General features: G+C 39.0%; 1 protein-coding gene across 11 annotated transcripts in view; it reads left to right on the top strand.

Moving 5' to 3' along the window:
• robo2 (roundabout, axon guidance receptor, homolog 2 (Drosophila)) overlaps nucleotides 1–19304 on the top strand; it is a 250952-nt gene that overhangs the window by 219897 nt on the left and 11751 nt on the right. For 4 of the 11 annotated variants that reach the window (XM_017416383.3, XM_017416389.3, XM_017416384.3 and 1 more), the window contains 9 exons: nucleotides 2738–2862; nucleotides 2959–3130; nucleotides 4078–4266; nucleotides 5079–5105; nucleotides 7876–7918; nucleotides 11732–11859; nucleotides 12665–12937; nucleotides 13806–13931; nucleotides 18300–18459. In XM_017416383.3, the coding sequence (XP_017271872.1) occupies nucleotides 2738–2862; nucleotides 2959–3130; nucleotides 4078–4266; nucleotides 5079–5105; nucleotides 7876–7918; nucleotides 11732–11859; nucleotides 12665–12937; nucleotides 13806–13931; nucleotides 18300–18459 (1243 nt within the window). The remainder of the gene's footprint in view (nucleotides 1–2737; nucleotides 2863–2958; nucleotides 3131–4077; nucleotides 4267–5078; nucleotides 5106–7875; nucleotides 7919–11731; nucleotides 11860–12664; nucleotides 12938–13805; nucleotides 13932–18299; nucleotides 18460–19304) is intronic. The other 7 variants (XM_037980438.1, XM_017416385.3, XM_037980434.1 and 4 more) reach the window with 3 other exon arrangements.

A 19304-nucleotide genomic window follows, 5' to 3' on the forward strand; every position in this document is an offset into this window, starting at 1 on the left:
AATTCCTAAATTATCCTTTAGCTGTGTATGTTTCTATGGCAGTAACACAGATTTCTGCCTCTTATTTTATCTAAAATTCAGTTCAAATGTGAAATTATGTGCATGTGCTTGTGTTTGTTCTTATTGTCTGAGTTCCATCCTATTTCTTTGTTGATTTTGTTTGTTGATGATTGTGTGTGATGTTGCCAACCTTCTTCTAATTCAACATTAACAGACCTGAGCTGTGATTGGCCACAGTAGGAACGTCCTTCTACAAAGATAATCTGTCACCCAAAGCTTGATTTATAAAAGCTCTGACAAGGCCACAGAGCAGTGTGGCACAAAATCACTCACAAGGACACACAAAGATTTTTTTTAAAGTGAATATAGTATCTTTACCTGTGCAAAGTAAAAGTGCATATATTAGTCCTTCACCAACCTGTCTTTAGCTTTTAAGTTTAATAACTTGAATTATCCTATAATAAGAAGTGAGATAAAAACACTCAATACAGTACATCCTCTCAATAACACACATACACACACATAAAGACACTTTATACTGGAGACAAAGCCTATCTTGCTGCAGCATATTCAGGCTTGTACATATTGGAGACAGTTTACATCCTATTGTTTTGACAGGCTCATTTATTTTTCTTTTCTCAGAGGGACCGTATCTCCAGTGGCCAAGCAGTATATGCAGTACAACACACAAGCTGGCCACAGGAGTAGAGCTGCCATCACATTATAGCTGTCCCTGACACATAACCTCATGCAAATACGCACAAAAAGTGAGCACAGACGTGCAAAAGCACCTATCTCTTTAAGGTGTCAGACAGTACATGCCCCACTGTTACCAGTGTTGATAGCACATTATGCATGTCCTCTGACCACATCTGTTTTAGTCATAGCCCTGCCGCTTTGCCTGTTCATAACTGTGACATTGTCAAACACATGGCTACTGGCTTTTCCGAGACCCTGGGATGACAAATAGGGCTGACTAAATGGATTAAAACAATCTAGTTCAAGGGGTGATTAAAACTTAGGTCGTCCATTTACTTACAGAATTAGAAAAAAAAATCCCCAGAGAAAATCCATGCAACTGCAGAGTTACAGTACTGTATGCTCAGCATTCTAATGTTCTGTTCATTCCTTTAGTCTCTTTTCTCCCTTTTTTGCACATTCTCTAACCCTCCATCTGGGCAGTCTGGCTGATAATTGAACTCTGGCTACCATCTGATTTCCACTGAAGGACTGTCTGAGAAGATACTTAGGAGCATCATCTTTTATGTAACATAATGTTTATTTAGGGAGAAGGGGAATCAGTTATGTTTGCATAAATGTTCATTTGTAGACTAATTGTCTATGCTGATCTCTGGGGAGATCCCACACCACCCGCTTTTTGTTGTTAACTATTGGCTACTTTTTGGTAATGATATGATATGTTTGCATTCACTCATCAGTCAGCACAGCATGGTGTGCACATGCAACACAGGGGGTCACATTTCTGCCTGCCATACATCACTCTGCTAATGGCCCTATTAGCACAGCCTCCAAGGCTTCTAATGAAAAATGTGTATTGTTTAGCACAAATATGCATGATAATAAGCTGCTAAATCATTCATAACATTAACTTTGAACGACATTGTCTGTGATGGCTTCCGCAGACAAACCCGGCACTTTATCACCTGAACGTAATACAGCATTGGAGGGCCCTGACTATGATGGTTGATCAGATGCTCGCTTGGTAGATTGTTTCTAATCTGGCTGAGGTGTTGGGTTCATCATTGGAACCATTCATCTTCTACCATGCCAGGGCCTTCTGGCTCTCTGGGGGCTGGTGTGGCCAATTGCGCTGAGAGATGAGCACAGATTTACAGGTTGACATGTGCCATTTTGGATGGAGGTGAGGTGAGAGAGAGGCAGCCCAGGAGTAATTGACCTGTCAGTATTCTGCTGTGGTGCTGCTCCCCTGCCAGCCACTGCGGAAATGAGAAAACATTATTTTTAAAACGTTATTTCCAGTTGGGCCAACTGTTATTTATTTTTCCTCTTACCCCTTGTGGGGTCAGAAAATTGTTGCCATCAGAATAACAACAGAGGTTTATGAAAGCTTGGACTAGCCTTATTTCTATCCTCTCCCTGTCTGCCTGTGGATAGAGCTGATTCATTTAGGCTTGCTTTTCTATGAAGCTCTCCTCCATCCTTACCTACTGGCTTCAGTTTCATCTGGTTGATCAATAATGTTGGTCAATATGTTTACTGAGATCTTGTTTGCTCCTCCTAAAATGTACTTTTTCACTTTTTCTTTGCGCCTGCGCTTCATCCCTCTAAGCCTGTTGACCCATGTGCTGAACTGGTCAATGCTTGAGTCTTAGTGTGACTGAGAACTCTTGCTTGACAGTGCCAGGCCATCATACCACAAATCAATACCAGTATCCTCTGTGCAAATCCACCAGACCAGACCAGAGCACAGGCTGATATATTAAATCATAGCAAAATGTTAAAGACAGCCTATAGCTATGTCATATCTGCCCTGGTCTTATCTTGACAATTTTCAGTCAACTGTGACATCCCTACAAAATATCATGTCTTTAAAAAGCATGTGTACTGGTGACTCTGTGTCTTTGTTTTTATTTATTTATTTATGGATTTATTCTCAGTCACTCTTATGAAATACTGAATCACACTGTTCTTGCTATTGATGACTGGCAGAGCTGCAAACCTGTGTATTTGACTGTTGAACTGCCATCTATTTCAGCTCCCAGTGCTCCTCCTCAGCAAGTAACAGTTCTGACCGTGGGAAACCAAAACAGCACTTCTATTAGCATCTCCTGGGACCCCCCTCCACCAGACCACCAGAACGGCATCATCCAAGAGTACAAGGTTTGTTGCAGCAAGTCAGCATTGATTCTCACTGAACTCTTACACAACCAAATAGAATCAACCGTATTTCTATTTTTCCCTCTGTTTTTGCTTCAGATCTGGTGCCTGGGGAATGAAACACGTTTCCATGTGAATAAGACAGTGGATGCAGCCATACGCTCTGTAGTAGTGGGAGGACTGCAGGTGGGAGTGGTCTATCACGTAGAGGTGGCTGCCAGCACAAGTGCAGGAGTTGGAGTCAAGAGTGAACCTCAACCTATTATCATTGGTAGGACTAACTGATAATAAGGACATCATCATCATTCAGTTGCGAATGAATGATGCTTGTTATGATATCAGGGAAAAAAGGAACATACCAAATATAAGACACTGTAAAAACACTGTTAGTTTGAAATGTGGTCTGACTACATGTGATTTATGTGGAGCTCTGGCAGATTTTCTCTGATTTGACCCATAACTGATGACTTGGCCTGCAGCATGTACTTATTTCCCCTGTGTCACTCACATAATCCATCTCTGAGAGCAGAGGACTGAGCTTGCAGTTATTATATGTTATGGTTTTGTTTGCCTTTAAATGGGCTAAAGGGTATGTGTTTACTTGGTTTCAAAGTTAAATATAGATCAAATGTTTTGTGCAACTTTGCATGTGCATTTGCAAATAATATATATATATTTATTTTTGGCCATTTTGAAAATTGGTCATTGTTGCAGTTTAGTATTCTGTGCTGCTGTAAAAAATATTGTTAAGCATTCTAGTAGGAATGACCTGTGATTTTGGATTAAAGGAGTACATAGCTGCCTCCTTTTATTTCATATGGTGTCTTATACTGGTAGTAGAATGAATTCGAAACTGAGCAAAGCAAGCAGCCTGATCACTGAGGGTTTTGTTATAAGTTTTTAGACTTTACCTTCTTCTGCACATTGAATTTTACTGTTCATCTGTTGCTCTGTAGTACGCCCTGCTTTGCTGAAAAAGTAGATCAGCTGAAATTAATTAAAGCTGCTTTCTTTGAGTTCCTTCCTTCTCCAACCTTATCTTAATGTATTTATAAGTTAGAAAAAGAAAGAAACTATGATCTTTAGTATTACATAGATGTTTGAAGTTTCACTTGAAGAATCAAAGGATACATAACAGCATTGATATTCCCTGTTTACCGCCTATAAATGTCTGACCAGCATCGCATCAAAGTTGTCTGTTTGTTTCTGTGCCCTCAGGTAAAGAGTTTCGGGACGTAATTATACATGGAAACCGGAACAACAGCATCACAGAACAGATAACTGATGTGGTTAAACAGCCCGCTTTTATTGCCGGTATTGGAGGGGCCTGTTGGGTAATCCTCATGGGCTTCAGCATCTGGCTGTACTGGAGAAGAAAGAAGAGAAAGGGTCTGAGCAACTATGCAGGTTAGCTTGGTAAACTGAGCAGTATTTGAATGTGTTGGCGCTTTCAGAAAAATAATAATTACTTTTTGTATGTATTTGTGTACTCTTCTTTGAAGGGGAGTATTTTATCAACAGACCATTACTTAGATGTAGCTGCTGTCATGAATGCTGAGATATATACTCTGTTACAACTCCTCAGAGAGACAGATGTCAGCTCAAAACATTTCCAGAGGGCAGCAGTTTTTGTTAAACCCACCCATGGTGTTATAACCTCAGGATGATCGAGCTGAGTGAGCAGACAGGACCGGCTGCTGGTCACTAAAGTCGAAGCTTGTTCACCTCTCCACCCACGCATTGACTCTTACATATTTCTGACAGAAACATAGTAAAGACTATCAGGCAAGGTCACATACTCTGCCAAGTCCACACGATTTCAGTAGAGAGGTGTAAATGTAGTGAACTGGTTGTGTTTTTGGTGACACATTCAAATGTTTCAGTTTTTCTTGATCTTATTATTATACAAAAAATCAAGAGAAACACATTTTTGAGAATATCTTTTAGATGGTTTACACTTCATCATCATGTATTACATTTCTATGTTTGTGTGTTTTATTTTGTTTTGTGGCACTCTCTGCACCCCTGTGGCCTCTGAGCTGGCTGCTTTCCTAGCTTTAGCTCTGCACACTGGGTGACGTTGTGGTTTCATACTGGTTTGTTTGACCATTATCACTTCTCAGCTTGGCCTTCGTCCCAAGTGTGCAGAAACCCCCAAAAGCACTGCTTATCTCCGCAGGCTTTTTAACGCACAACTTTTCTGTCTTCTTGTTTTGCAGTTCAGTCCTTCACCTTCACCCCTGCAGGTACTGTTCATTTGTCCCGTCTCCTCGCCCCCACCTGAACGCACCTAATGCCCGCTCTTAGCCCCCATGCTTGGACTGCCAGATGTTTGGTCATGGCCAAAGAAAATTGAAACCTCATAAGTGTGAAGGCAACTTACCTGACAAAAATGAGAACTTATATTTCAAAGCAATTTCGATTTGTTATTGGCCATGACTTGAGCTCTGTCTATTTCTACTTTTTCCCCTGCCAAACCTGCAGCCATCATACATGTATATGCTTGTATGTCTGCAATATCTTTTCTTTCTTTCCTTTTTTTTTTTTTTTTTTTTTTTAATGAAGATCCATTTTGTCTTGTGTATTTGTTATTGTGGTGCAGGGTAAGACTGTCCATTTGGTCCTCCTCCAAGGATATTTCTATTCCTTGTAGTCACACTGCAATTTACCAATATTTAGCCCTATGGTGTCATTTAGTGGTGTGATCCCTTTTGTCTTTAATTGTTTGTTTCATCTATATGTAATGTCTCACACTATAATGGTTATAGCCCCTTTTAGTGGGCAAAATTAAAATTTTTGATGAGAGAAACTGCAGGGTGGAAACACTGTTGCTGTCTGCCATTTATTAGATTAAACACAACAGGCACTACCAAGTACAAATAAGAGGAATGAGCAAAAAGTCTAAAATAAATGTGATAAAGTACAACTTAGCAAAAACTGTATAAAAAAGGAATTGTATATGAAATCCATGTGTTCTACAACTCATTATAGAGATTATTTCTCTCTCTATAGTAACTATTATTTGTCAAAGCTTGCATAAATCTGTATGTGAATCCTGCTTATTCTAAATCCAAAAAACCCAGTTTTCTCTGTTCCGTACACAGCAGCTGTAACAACAGATCGTTGAAGACATGCACAATATGTTAGTGAAATTTGCAGAATTTTAAATTAGAAAAACACCTCTGAGAAGCCAGAGAGGAAGCAGGGTATTTCACAAGAGTTTTTATTGGCATGCACTATTTAAGCTTAAGTTCAGCACACATTATATATTTAGACAGAGGAAATATTTTGAATATAAATCAGAGTGTTATTGAATAGTTTTACACTACTTCTTTTTTTTTCATTGACAGTTAGTTGATGTATTCAGTGTTCTGTCTCAGTTTCTTAAAGTTGTCAGTGCAGGAAAAGTAAATTAGAACACTGTTGAGGCACGCTGCCAGCAAGAATTAGATTTGATGAAAATTTTATATGCTGATTACACTCCTTCAATCTCCACCCCACCACTGATGCTTATTAAAGGGGATTAATCTGTATTCATACTGGAGAAAGTGCTTATCTTGGAGACAGAGGCGAGAAGCACAGCCCAGCCATGTCACTCTGGCTAACATAAAAGTCTTCCACTGCAGCCCAGAAATGTGCCTGAGCAAAGATAGAGACTTCAGAGGCCTTCCTGCTGCACTGCCTCCTCTCTTCTCCGCCTGCTTCTCCTGTCAGTTCTCACTCAGACAACAGAGGATTCTCAAATTTAAGTTTGCTGGTGGGGGGAACAAAAAGATATGGCTTTGGCTGTGACTGAATAAAGAAGGAAATGTCTGGAGTTCTCAAAGCTGTTTTTTTTTCTGACAGCTTTGAAAACTGACAGACTTTTAATATTAGGTAAACTTGGAATTTTACCTGCTTGTAAAAAGTTTATTAAATTAAATTAAATAGACTAAACTGCTCAAACATATATGCTACAGCAAATGTAAAAACACATTTATCTTGACAAAATGACAGAATATTTGATCATCTTAAATGTTGGAGATACATTTAAAGCCCCTGTTAGCAGTCTTCTGATTTGTTGTGGGAGTTTCCTCTGGCTGTCACCTGCTACTACGTCAAACTCAGAAAAGCCCCATCTTTTGCCCAGGCTTGTTGTGGAATCAACTTGAATGAAGCAGAAAAAAGAGGAAAAATGTTCAGCCTTCTTTTCTCTTTAATCTCCATCTGTGGAAGAAATGATCCAAATTACTAGCAGCTCCCCTTCCTTCTCTGTTTTTTAGTGGAGCATTTCTCATCTCCCCTCATTTGCTTTTTTTATCATTGGTATGAGGTGATTTCCCAAACTCTTGCAGCTTTTCTTTATTTCTTGCTATCCATTGAAGTTCTTACATGCTTAGAACTCTCTCTGCTGCTTTTTCATCCCAACAGCGATGAAGATCCTTAATTTTCAGAGTTTTACAAGCCACTGAGAAAAAGTGCCTCTTTTTATCTATACATCTCTTTCATGGAAGAGACCACATGTGTGGCTTCTGGGGATTGCTGCTAGCCAAAGGACCAGTAACTCAGCTGCATTGCTTCGAGATAGAAAACTCAAAGTGATTAATGAGCCCTCTGAGTTTTGTAATCATTCTTTGGCTGAAATTTAATAACAAATCTGATAATAACTCAGTCGCAAAATCAAAAGATGAAATGAGTTTTGCTTCTCATCAGCCATCTTGTCCTTGAAGAATGCATGACATCTCCACTAAGGCAAATCAAAGCTGCTCACCATCACAAAAGAAAAAAAAGAAAATACACTAACAACATTAAGTGCAGATGGATATCTGAAGCTCATAGTGATTCCATTAACTAGCTGAGCAATAAAAACTAAAAAAGATGAAAAAAGGAAGATGCTGAAGTACAAGGACAAACTGGACAAAACTGAGAAGAAAGAGGACACATAATCTAATCATGTTAAACATAATATAATCAGGTTGTATTAAATTTAAAAAAGAACTTCATTTTGTTTCTTTTCTCTCTTTTTTCTGACTTTAGTGACATTCCAGAGAGTTGATGGTGGTCTGATGAGCAATGGAAGGTGAGTTGCTCACCCGGAACAGACTCTTCTGGCTGTCTTAAGTATCACTAACAAAATAAAAGCTTGTCTTTGTTGTCTTTTAAGCATTTACTCTAAGGTTCTAAGTCCACAACAAGCTGCTTTTTTTTCTGATAAATGACTGACAGGTTGATGGATTACCAATACCTGTTGTGTGCCTACGATGCAAGACAGCGTGCAAATATATATTTCTACCATATCTCCATTTATGCATCGATAGATGAACTCATAAATCTCTTCAACAGAATTAACAGAAACAATTTAAGCAGAGAGTGCTTTTATTTTGTCATTTATCTTCCGCTGCTAGCTACAGGCAACCCCGAAGCCCTCTGGAGTGATAAATTTGCCTGTCACCTTGCGTGGGCGGCTGGGATCTGAGCACATGTAATAATGTAAAAATAATTACCCAGGGGAGAGGTGTGTGACTGTGTGTGTGTGCGTGGAGGCACCCCACTTGCACCCCCATACAGCCTGCTTCATTTCATTGCATGTTAGTGAATGAAAGCAGACAGGCTACAGTGAAAAGGGCACATCGCGATGGCACCAGTTACTGAGTCTTTGTGGGTATTCAGAGACTCTCCTGAGAATCCCAAGCTTCAGTCTATCTACCTATTGCTTATCACATCTGACTCAGGAAAACTGCAGATCTTAAACACTCACTGAGAGACTGCAACTAAATCTGACCTTGTTTGTCTTTGGGCTTTTGGGAATGCGTCGATCCTGCAGTCTGGTATCAGCAGTTTTATTTCTATCTATTATATCTAATGGTTTCATTTTTTTTTCTGTGAAAAATAACTGGATGCAACAATGCACATTTTTGCTGTAGTGTTTTGTGAGCTGCCAGCAATCTCTTAATGAATTAGCCACACCACTTGCCATGCCGTTTCTCATCTAGTTTCTGCTGTTGTGTTTTTCTTTCAATTTTCCACATAAGTGCTTCTGATTCCCACTCCAGCAAGTGAGATTTGAAATGTCTGTATTTTTGGCACTCTATATTTGTCTATTTTATTTTTCACTAACAGTGACTCCCACAGTTTTCACAACAATAAAATATGATTCAGCTTGGCCCTCTAAAACAAGCCTCTGATCTGTTAGTCACTCCAATGCCATCATATCCCAGATGTTGCATCTTTCCCATCTGCCCTGAGAGTGAAAATGTGAAGCAGAGTACCCCAGAAAAAAATGTGATAATTTGTTGCATGGAATGTTTATTGCATTAATTAGACAATAGCAAATGAAGCCACATCTGTTTCCATTTTCTCATTGGCTCCTGCCAAATTGCTCTGACTGAACAATTATATTTAATCGATCACAAAATAAATGATTCACGGAAGATGAATAGGCTGCAGATTGTAGACCTGGAAGATTTGACTTTGGCTGCTCAATTGAAATTGATAAAAAGCTGATAAGGGTTCATTCCTTATCCTTCTGTCAATATGAGGATAGTAATTGGTAGGTAGTAATAACTTCCTATCTCAGCACTGATCAATGTTTTAGCAATGCAGATTCACTCCTATTGGCAAAGAGAAGAGACTGAGCCTTGGAGAGAACAGGTTTTATTAAAACTGTTGCTATAGAGATTCCTTTCTATCCCAGGATCTAAATACTAGCTGACGGCATGTTCTCAAGAACTAATCTATGAAGTAAGCTGTATTTTTCACTGCTCTAAGTGTTAACTAAAGGCTTTACTTTTAAAGCAAGTTCTATTCACTAGTCTGTTGAACCATAAACAACTGATTTATGACGTTGGTTTGGAATTAATCTTTCAAACTTGGCTTATTTATAGCAAGCTTGGAGTCAGGCATCTGTGGCAGTATTTATGGTTTCCTTCTTGCTCATCACAAGTAACTGAAATGTCTAATAGGGAGAAGGAAATGCTTCAAATCAGATTTTATCTCCCAAGGCTGCCATCCATCTTTGGTTGGACAAAGATTAAAAGTAAGGTGTCAACTTTTCATCAAATGTATGACCCAGTGTCTGCCCCCCACCCCTTTCTCATTACCACACTATAACATATACACACGCAAAACAAATATCAGTCCTATTTTAATTATCCTTCTGCTGTGTGATGAATGCAAGGACAATGCAACCGTTTTCATCAGCACCTCTCTGTTGCTTATGAGTGGGCTGGGGTGTTGATTAGCTTCCTTACAAAGGACAAGTAATGCTGCTGATGAGACAAAGTCAAGAGCTTGTTTATTTCTACTTATGTGTTTGTTTTACTTTTGGCACTCTGTTTCTGGTACAGTTAAGCTGGAATAAACAACAAACAAAAAAAGTCCCCCTTTTTTAGCTTTTTTGCAGCTTTCAACATGACGGATGCTAAGTGCACAAGAGGCAGGGGGAAGATGAGAAATAAGGGGTGAAGTTGTTTAGAGGGAAAAATAAAGGAAAATAGGGTTAGGAAAATATGGTATGGTAAGAAAGAATGATGGCAGCAGTGTAACATGTCAGCCAGAAACAGAGGTAGAAGTACAGGGAGAGATGTATTGCCCCATAAAAGTGCATGTGTCTGATGCACAACCATCAATTTGAATGACTTGTCTCCCCCGAGGGCCTGCTTTGGCATTCAGGAACCACAGCGAGGGCTCTTAGCTAGCCAGCACCGCAGTTCATTTGGACTCCTCCCTTTGTGGAACAGCTTTTGTCATTAGAACCAGTAGCTGAGGCAGAGAGGGACTGCAGCACACCCATTACCTGCCCCTGTCCTCAGGGCTTGACTCTCTCCTAGTCCCTTAGAGCCAACACATCACCACGCTGGAGCTCAGACAATAAGCCCCATCACACAGCCAGGCTGGAAACAACTGTGCAGCAAAGCTTCTCAGAGTGTAAATGTTCCTGTAATATGCTTCATACAGCACTGTTAGTTGCTGGCAGAAGAGTATATGTATACTTTTAATGTTTTATGTGACAGTCTGCTCAAATGGGCTTGATGTATCGTTGATGTTAGCACTTAATTTTGTTTGCATTTCAATCTATTTTGCTGGCAACTGCCTTGTTTATAAACAAACACATAAGCAAATGCATTTCACTGCATCCTCATTCTCACCATGGTAACAAGCCTTAGATGTTATTGTACAGAAACGTGTCCCTAATGGCTTGCCAGCAGTCACCCATGGCAGGTTAAAATCTTGATGGCTGCTTTTATGGTTCTCACACCCTCAAGAGGGACACAGCACCTGTTAAAAAGTACTGCCCACTCCCACGTGCAGGCATCCCACAACCATTAGAGCAGGTCATGGCCAGAGTTTTGAGTCCTTATCAGATAAAGATTTAAACTGTCTGGACATCACTACAAGGGGTTAATGGGAAAACACAGCACATTGTAAAAGATATTAATGAATAAAGAATTTCATCCTTGCGGCTGCCAGCATGTGTATAGAAGGCAAAAGCATGTGTTAGTGTCTCTGCAGTGTGCTTATGCATAAATAACTGAATGAATGTGACAAAGGCACAGCAGGAGAATGAGAGAAGTAAAAGGGCTGTGTTTGCCTGAAGGAATTTCAACTTTGTGAAAGAGAAAATGTATCTGTGTTCCATTTCCTCAGTAGTGTTTAATTTGGTTCAGGGGCTTATGGCAAGCTTATCTCATACAGACACACATTATTATGAACACATTAACGTTCAAACATATATTTCATAATAATTACATGCTTCATTTTTTGTTCCCTAAAAATACGAGAAAAAATGCAGAATCCTATTTTAAAATAAAAATGCTATTATTTAAATAACTCTTGCAGTAAGGCAGTACTATAGTTTCTTTAATCAGGTATTTCAACCTGTGTTTCTGTTCAGCCGGCCAGGTTTGCTCAATGCCAGCGACCCAGGCTACCCCTGGTTAGCAGACTCTTGGCCAGCGACCAGCCTGCCTGTCAACAGCAACTCCGGGGGACCGAATGACTTGAGTAATTTTGGTCGAGGAGGTAAGCCCCCTGATGCCACAGTTTCTTTTAAGAGATGAAAGCCAATGTCCCTACCTTTCTTTGTGCTCAACCAGAGCTTCTGTTGTTTGTCATGTATGAAATGTAGACATACACGCATATTTCATATGTGCTTAGACATATTTATATATCACGTCAGAAGGCAGCATGAACATTAACAGCAGGGGACTGTGCTGTCACCAGGCTGAGTGATGGCAAATAGTCCAGCTTGGTGTCATTGCCTATACTTCAGAGCATGGGAATGTGAGGGGAGAGACAGGCAGTGGAGAAAGGGGTAGATGTGTGTTTGAAAGGATGGTCCTGTTCAGCCAGTCGTGAAGGACAGACGCAGCTTGACTGGCGCAGATGTGGACACTTCCGCCATGGCTCTACATCATCTCCCCTTCAGTGGGCATGCAAACTGTACGCTATGAGGAGAGCCTGGTTGCTCTTTCCCACTCCTCCCCTCTGTTAGACACACACACACACATATGCAAAACACTAGCATTTATGCCTTATGTATGAAAATATAAGATAGAGGGATATCAGATTAACCCTCCTGAAACCCTCAAAAGAGAGACAGACAAAGAAAGAAAGAGAAGCCCTTGTAACTTTGACTCAATTTGAATTTCTAGATGTGTGTGTATGTATATATATATATATATATATATTTTTTTTTTTTTATTTTTTTTTTTACTTAAATTGCAATAAATAAAAGGAATTTTAACTTAGTTTATTATTATTATTATTATTTTTACATAAAGTACACTTGAAATAGCTTGTCATAAATATTCAAATTTTTTTCCAGATCTTCCCTCTGGACAGGGGGATAAGACGGGCACTATGCTTTCTGATGGAGCCATCTACAGCAGTATAGACTTCACCACTAAAACCAACTACAACAGCCCTGGTCAAACATCCCAAGCCACTCCATATGCCACCACTCAGATCCTCCACTCTAGCAGCATCCATGAGCTGGCCGTGGACCTGCCTGACTCCCAGTGGAAGGCCTCGCTACAGGCCAAGCAGGAAATGACCAACTTGGGCTACTCCCTGCCCGACAAAAACTCCTGCAACAACAGTAAGTCACACTGAGAAAGCTTGCTGTTGTGGAAATACAGTTGTCCTTCAACATGGATTTTAATGATTTGTGAAGTAGAATCATTTTATGTATCATTAAATCCCAAAGCTTTCTTTTTTGTGTGTGATTCAAACTAGTTTTACAGCAGTTACAAAACAGTCTTCACCTAAAACTCTATGAGGCCCTTTTAACCTTAGTGTGGGGGGATGCAATTCTTATTTTATTTTGGAATTTTTTTTTTGCCTGCAGTCATAATTTTGGTTTTACATCAAGGTTAAATTAAATCTTTTGAAATGATAATACAGCTAAGTCATCTCTTCATTTCCTGCTGAGTTTTCATGAATATTTTCCTCCTTTATTTTCAGAATAATTGCAAATCCATTTTATTTCTAATAATATTGAAACTATTCACAATAAATTAGAGGCAGGATATCTAAAAAACTAGATTCACATGGTTTATTCCTGTAATTTAATACATTTACAATCTCATTTTCTAGTTAAATAAATGTATTTATTTTTTCCTGTCTTTTTAATTCAATGTTTTTCAAGAACATGAATAATTATAAATAAAATACTAAAATAAATCTTTGACGCTCTGATCCCATTCCACAAGTGAACTAAAAGTCTGGGGGGAAATTGGAGCTTTTTTCCCAAATATTCAACAAACTGGATTTGTTCAGTATTTATACTGTCCATTGCTCAAATATCAAAGAGTAACTGGATTGTGAAAAGAGTGTGGTTTGTTGAGTGTATGTATCCTGAATTTATCCCGCTTGCTTAATGCTCTAACTGCATGTTTGCATGTGCTTGTGCTAACTGCCAGTCACCTGATGCCACTGTGATTTTTGCCCTTTAACCTCCACTGTAGCCCTCCTTTTCATTCCTGACTACCGATTGGCCGATGGATTGTCTAATAGAATCCCACACAACCAATCACAAGATTTCAGCACCACCAGCTCTCACAACAGCTCAGAGCGAAGCGGCAGTCTCTCAGGTTGGTTTACGCAGCAGAGAATAAAGCAGGCTGGGACACTCTGCTCCCCCACCCATCTTTATGATTGACTGATGTCCTAATTGCTTTATTGATCGTTTATTTGCATGTGCAAACTTGACATCCAGGACATTTTCATAAACACATTCCCCTTCCCTCACTGAAGCTGCTTTGTTCACTCAGTTGCCCCTGTTGCTTCTAGTTGATTGTTCTGTATGTGTTTGCTGTATTAATTAATTTATTTCAGTTATGAGTGGTTCTTGGTGTTTGTTTCTGGTGTATGTTGCGGTGTTGGGATATACTATGACAGCAGCTGACAGCCTATCGAAGCATAGAGAAATGCTGGCACAATCTCCTGACAGAATATGGCTGGAAGTGCTAAGGCTGAGTTTCTGCCACCGCTGCAGATCTTTGTGATGGCTTTGTCTCTTACTGTGTGAGTGAGCAGAGACGAGTAGGGGCAGAGGGAGTCTTTCAGACAGAGTGGGCTATATCCACAGACACCATTAGAGATGCTTGACTGGATAAAGTGGCAAAAATACCTCCCTTTTCCCTCATCCCCTAATGGTGGACGACTACACTAAAACCCATGTTCAGAGAATTACAATGTCATTTATAGGACACCAAGGCAGCCCTCTGCCTGCCTCCCTTCCACTCTCCTCTTTTATCTAGTTACAAGCCACTGCCTTAACTGGCCTCTAATTCAATGCTCTTCCACACGTAGGTCGGAGAGAAGGATGTGAAGTGGTCATGCCTTACAGGCGCAATCTTCATAAAGATAGGCAGGTTACAGAGGGCTTCAGCTGGGTTTTGGATGTTCCGTTTTATAAGGGCATACCTTGAAGAGAATTAAAAATACTGTAGATATTTTTACTTAACAGTAAATGTAAGGTATTGCCAAGGACATGGTTTGGAAATAGTTTTGAATTTCAAGGAGATATTTTTATTACTCTCACAAGAATATTGCAAAAGTATTATTTGCAAACACCAGTCTCATAAAACCACTTGTTACTTTGTAATATTTTTACAACCATTAAATTACCAGTGTATAATGTGGTAATTAGTGAACTGGCAGACATAATTTAATACTCATAGTAAGATCTTTTTTATCATGTTTTAAATCTTTACTTTTCTTGAGTTGATAGCTGACAAAACTATACAAGGTTCCATTTTAACTAATGGGGGGAGGGAGCTTTATGTCCCATGTGCTGAAAGTTTGGAAGTTGTGAAAAAATTTGAAATATGAAGAATGGCTTAGCAGAATTATGTTTCACCAATTCTTTTTGGATGATTGGCTTATGGAAATAGACTCTTATATTAAAGAATGACATTTGGCATGTACATACTGTATAATTTTCAGGTTTGGTTACCTGTTTTTGGAGTTAAATGTGTTTGATTGTACTGAAATATATAGTTGGTGTTACCCAACCAAATTAATGAACTTGAGATATACTGTGTGGTGTAAGTTGCAATAGTGATGGGAATTTGAATTAGCACAAGCAGAGCTTTGATACAGGCTTCCACCAAAGTAAAGTCAGCATTTGAAGGAGAAAGGGAGTGGAAGTTATAGTGCTTTGCTCACCCTCTAAGGAGATGGAAGGAATAATGAATGCCAGGTCTGAAGGAGGAGAGGAGGATGAAAAGGAACAGAAATAGAGCAGCTTTCATGACAGCATGGATCTCCACTGGGGACATGAAGCCGCTCATTAAAACGTTTCTTGGTGTAGGGGAGAAGAGGTATCTGGTGTTTTCTGTAGCGGTTCAAGACCCTGAAGACTTATTGCTCCTCTACACTCTCACCCAGCCTGCCTCTGAAGTTACAATGTTCATGGTCATGAGAAGACCATAGATTTTTGTGACCTTGTGCTCCTGCACTTCTCATATATGCTGCATCCCACCTTATTAAAAAACAGGTATTTTTTAACTAATGCATACAATATAAGACTTATTCCCACCTCATAAGTAAGATCTGGCTGTGTAATCTTTGTAGAATCACTTCTCTGTGGCTTTTCCCTTCAGCACTGAAGCACACAGTAAAAACAAAGCAAACTCAAGGCTGTGCAGCCCTGCAGTTACAGGCTGGGAGTGCCCAAAACCTTGGGTATAAATGCCCAAAGCTGACTCTATGTTTAGCATCAGTTCCCCTTTGAAGAGAAACCCAATTTTATAAAAAGACATGAGTGTGCTGTGTAATTCCTGTATAGCTTCTAGCCACAACTTGTCTATATTTCATATTTGGGTTGAGCTGTTGGAATTTCACCGCCAGACCATCTTTCCCAAGAAGAGGCTCATTTACAATATTGATGGCTGGTCTTGTGTGGAGGGACTAGGGATGATTGAACAATCACGTCAGCTCACCATTTACTAGTAAAAGTCAAGCATCGCCCAGAGGCGTGATTAGAAAACCCAATTACTTTCAGATTATACTTACACTGTGGTGCCTCCTGCCTTGGGCTTACAGTTGTTTCTTTTATTACTTCCTTTCTTTATTAATCTTATTCTGACACCACCTCTATGCACTCGAGCTAGCAATGTTTCCTTTTGTACCAGGGAAGAAAATAAGTTTTAATGGAAAGACAAACAGATTTTTTTGGACTCTAGTCAGACTGTACATTTTTGCTTATTTCTCTGCTATCTGGTTTTCATGGAAATCAATAAAAATGTAGCTCACTGCATCTGTAAAATTATTTTGATGACAGAGATGTACATTTTACTGTGCGTCAGGTTAGTTTATCAGATTACGGTAAACTTCTAGATGAAATGATAGCTCCTTTTTTTTAGGGCACTGCAATAAGTAAGCACAGGCTTTTGGCAGCAAAAACAAATTCTTCACTTGACAGATACAAATATGCTCAGCAGGGATTCCCGAAGATGGCTTAGTGTGGCTGGTGGCGCCGGCCTGAAATATTTTCTGGAAGCAATTCTTCATCTACAAATCTCTCCACCATGTTCAAATACTATGTCTCCATACTTCCTTCCATTTCAAACTTTAGTGAAGCAATACTTTAGACTAATTGCTGAACCTTATACAGAGTTACACAACAGGGTCATTGTGTAATAAATTCAAGTGTGGAATGAAAATTTCCAATTTGATGTGAAATTAACAGTATATTACATGCATTCACAAACAGTACATTGTGATCTTTGAACTGCCAAATTATAAACAAAGGCCAAGTTATTAATTTTACAAATATGCTTCTGAAAAGCCATTGTAGATGTATTATCTTTAAACAGGTTTCACAGCATTTTGATCTTTTTGTTCCATGTATCTAAAAATTGTATCACATTTAAAATGACCATTTCAAAAATCCTAATAGGGCATCACATGACTTTAATTATGAATGGTAATGTTTGCCATTATTAAGACACGTGGAGCTCGAGCATCTCAGGTTTGTTGGTTTTGTTAGCTGGAGCCCCTTAAAAAACAGAGATGTGCTTGTTTACACTCTGCCATTGCTTTTGTAGAACTTGTGTAGTATTGCAGATTTTCCACTTAAAACAACAAATACAATGTTACAATTACACCCAAAAGTCATTAACGAGAATCAGAAATTACTGTATGATCTGATGCTTATAGAAAACGTTAGCTTGCTTTAGTTTAAGTTTATACTGTGTGTAACTGAGCTTATAAAAATATTTGAGATTGAAGTCGAATGTCTTAAAGAAAATAAAAGTGTTTCTTCCGCTGTGACCAAATCATATAAAACTTAGTATTGACCTGGCTGGCAGATTTATAAAGATGGATGTGACAGAAGAGAATTTGGTGTTGGAGGGTTATGAGTGGAAATAGATGGGGTTAGTGGCTCTCTAGTGTAATAAAAGAAATGAAAGTAGTAATAGACTCTCAGTGAATTCCATTAGGGACATACTGACACTACACAAGCCATTCATTATAATGATGCTGTGCAGTGAGATATTTCATTGTGGAACCCAAAGCCTGGTGTTAAAGGGGACACTGAGGGATGGGTGGAGCGCAAAGGTCTGCATCAGCCGCATTAACTGCTGTTCTCTTCTGTTTCTATGGAGATTTGAGGCTTTTCAACCAATCAATCAATGGAAGCATGCTTTTCATCAAGCAACCTTGAGATTTTCTATGTAAGCAGTGACAGGCCAGAGCCCATACAAATCTGCTGTTTGAAATTGTGTATGACTTTCCAGTGGTATGCTGAAAGTGAGTGCAAATGGATTTGTAATCTAAGCAGCATGTTTGCACCAAATTGAGTTTCTTTAGAATGCACATTTGTCACATGACAAAAGCAGCTAGTGTTATTTGTAATGCTATCCCACTTGTACATTAGATTTTAATTGATTTTCCGATGAAATCTAATTTTCAGTGAACGTGTCTCCTAAATGAATGATCTCCTGTTGTAGGCGGAAAAGGAGGAAAGAAGAAGAAAACAAAGGCTGGCTCAAAACCTGCTAAAGCTAATGGGTCCAACTGGGCCAATGTTCCCCTGCCCCCTCCCCCTATTCACCCTTTGCCTGGCACTGAGATGGATCTTTATCCCACTGAGCACCATGAAGGAGGAGGGTATGTCAACACACATAAACACATTATTCTAAAAAAAAAAAAAAATACAATGTGAGAAAAATGTTTTGGACATTACTGTCATTTTTTTTTTTTTTTTGCTGATGTTTAGATTTTTCACAAATTAAAAAAATATTGAATCTTGAGAATTATGCACCTTAAAGACAATAAGAAACTGAAAGTGTATGTGCATTAAAAACAAAATTTAGTGCTTCTTGGGATCTTTCTAGTTCAACCGAATTTAGTTTTATACATTTCTTTGCTAGATTCAACTTTTAATGTTTGAAGAAAAATACTTTGTGAATGAATGATGTGATGTTTTTTAATCTTTCATTCTGTCTGTATTCATTTTGGGAAATAATCAAATGCCTACTTTGCATTAGAGTCATAATGTTTTCTGACTGTACGTCACAGAGATTGAAACTGAGCTCCCACTGTGAGCTGTTCCTTCTCTGAATATCTCATAAGTGATGGATCTTATGTCTTGTTAGCTGAAACACCCCACTATACGCATTTGTGTTGTAAAAAGATCTTTTTATTTAACTAATTACTGTACTACAGCTACATCTACAGAAAACAGAGGGATCATTGTGCATACTACCTTCACAGGCAACTAGTACATTGCATAGAGATTTTCACATGAAAACTCACACATATAAGTGCAAATCAAAAAAAATCTGACAGTCCTGTTTTTGTCTTTGGAGCATTTCTTAACATGAAAATAAATTAAAAGATGTCTTGTTGCTTCTGTGAGCGCATTTCTAAATTCCACAATGAAACAATCCTTTCCATGTTTCGTCACAGAGAATGCGCACAGGAAATTATAAGCAGTTTTGAAGCATATTTTT

Source organism: Kryptolebias marmoratus, linkage group LG2, assembly GCF_001649575.2.
Source record: "Kryptolebias marmoratus isolate JLee-2015 linkage group LG2, ASM164957v2, whole genome shotgun sequence".
NCBI lineage: Eukaryota > Metazoa > Chordata > Actinopteri > Cyprinodontiformes > Rivulidae > Kryptolebias > Kryptolebias marmoratus.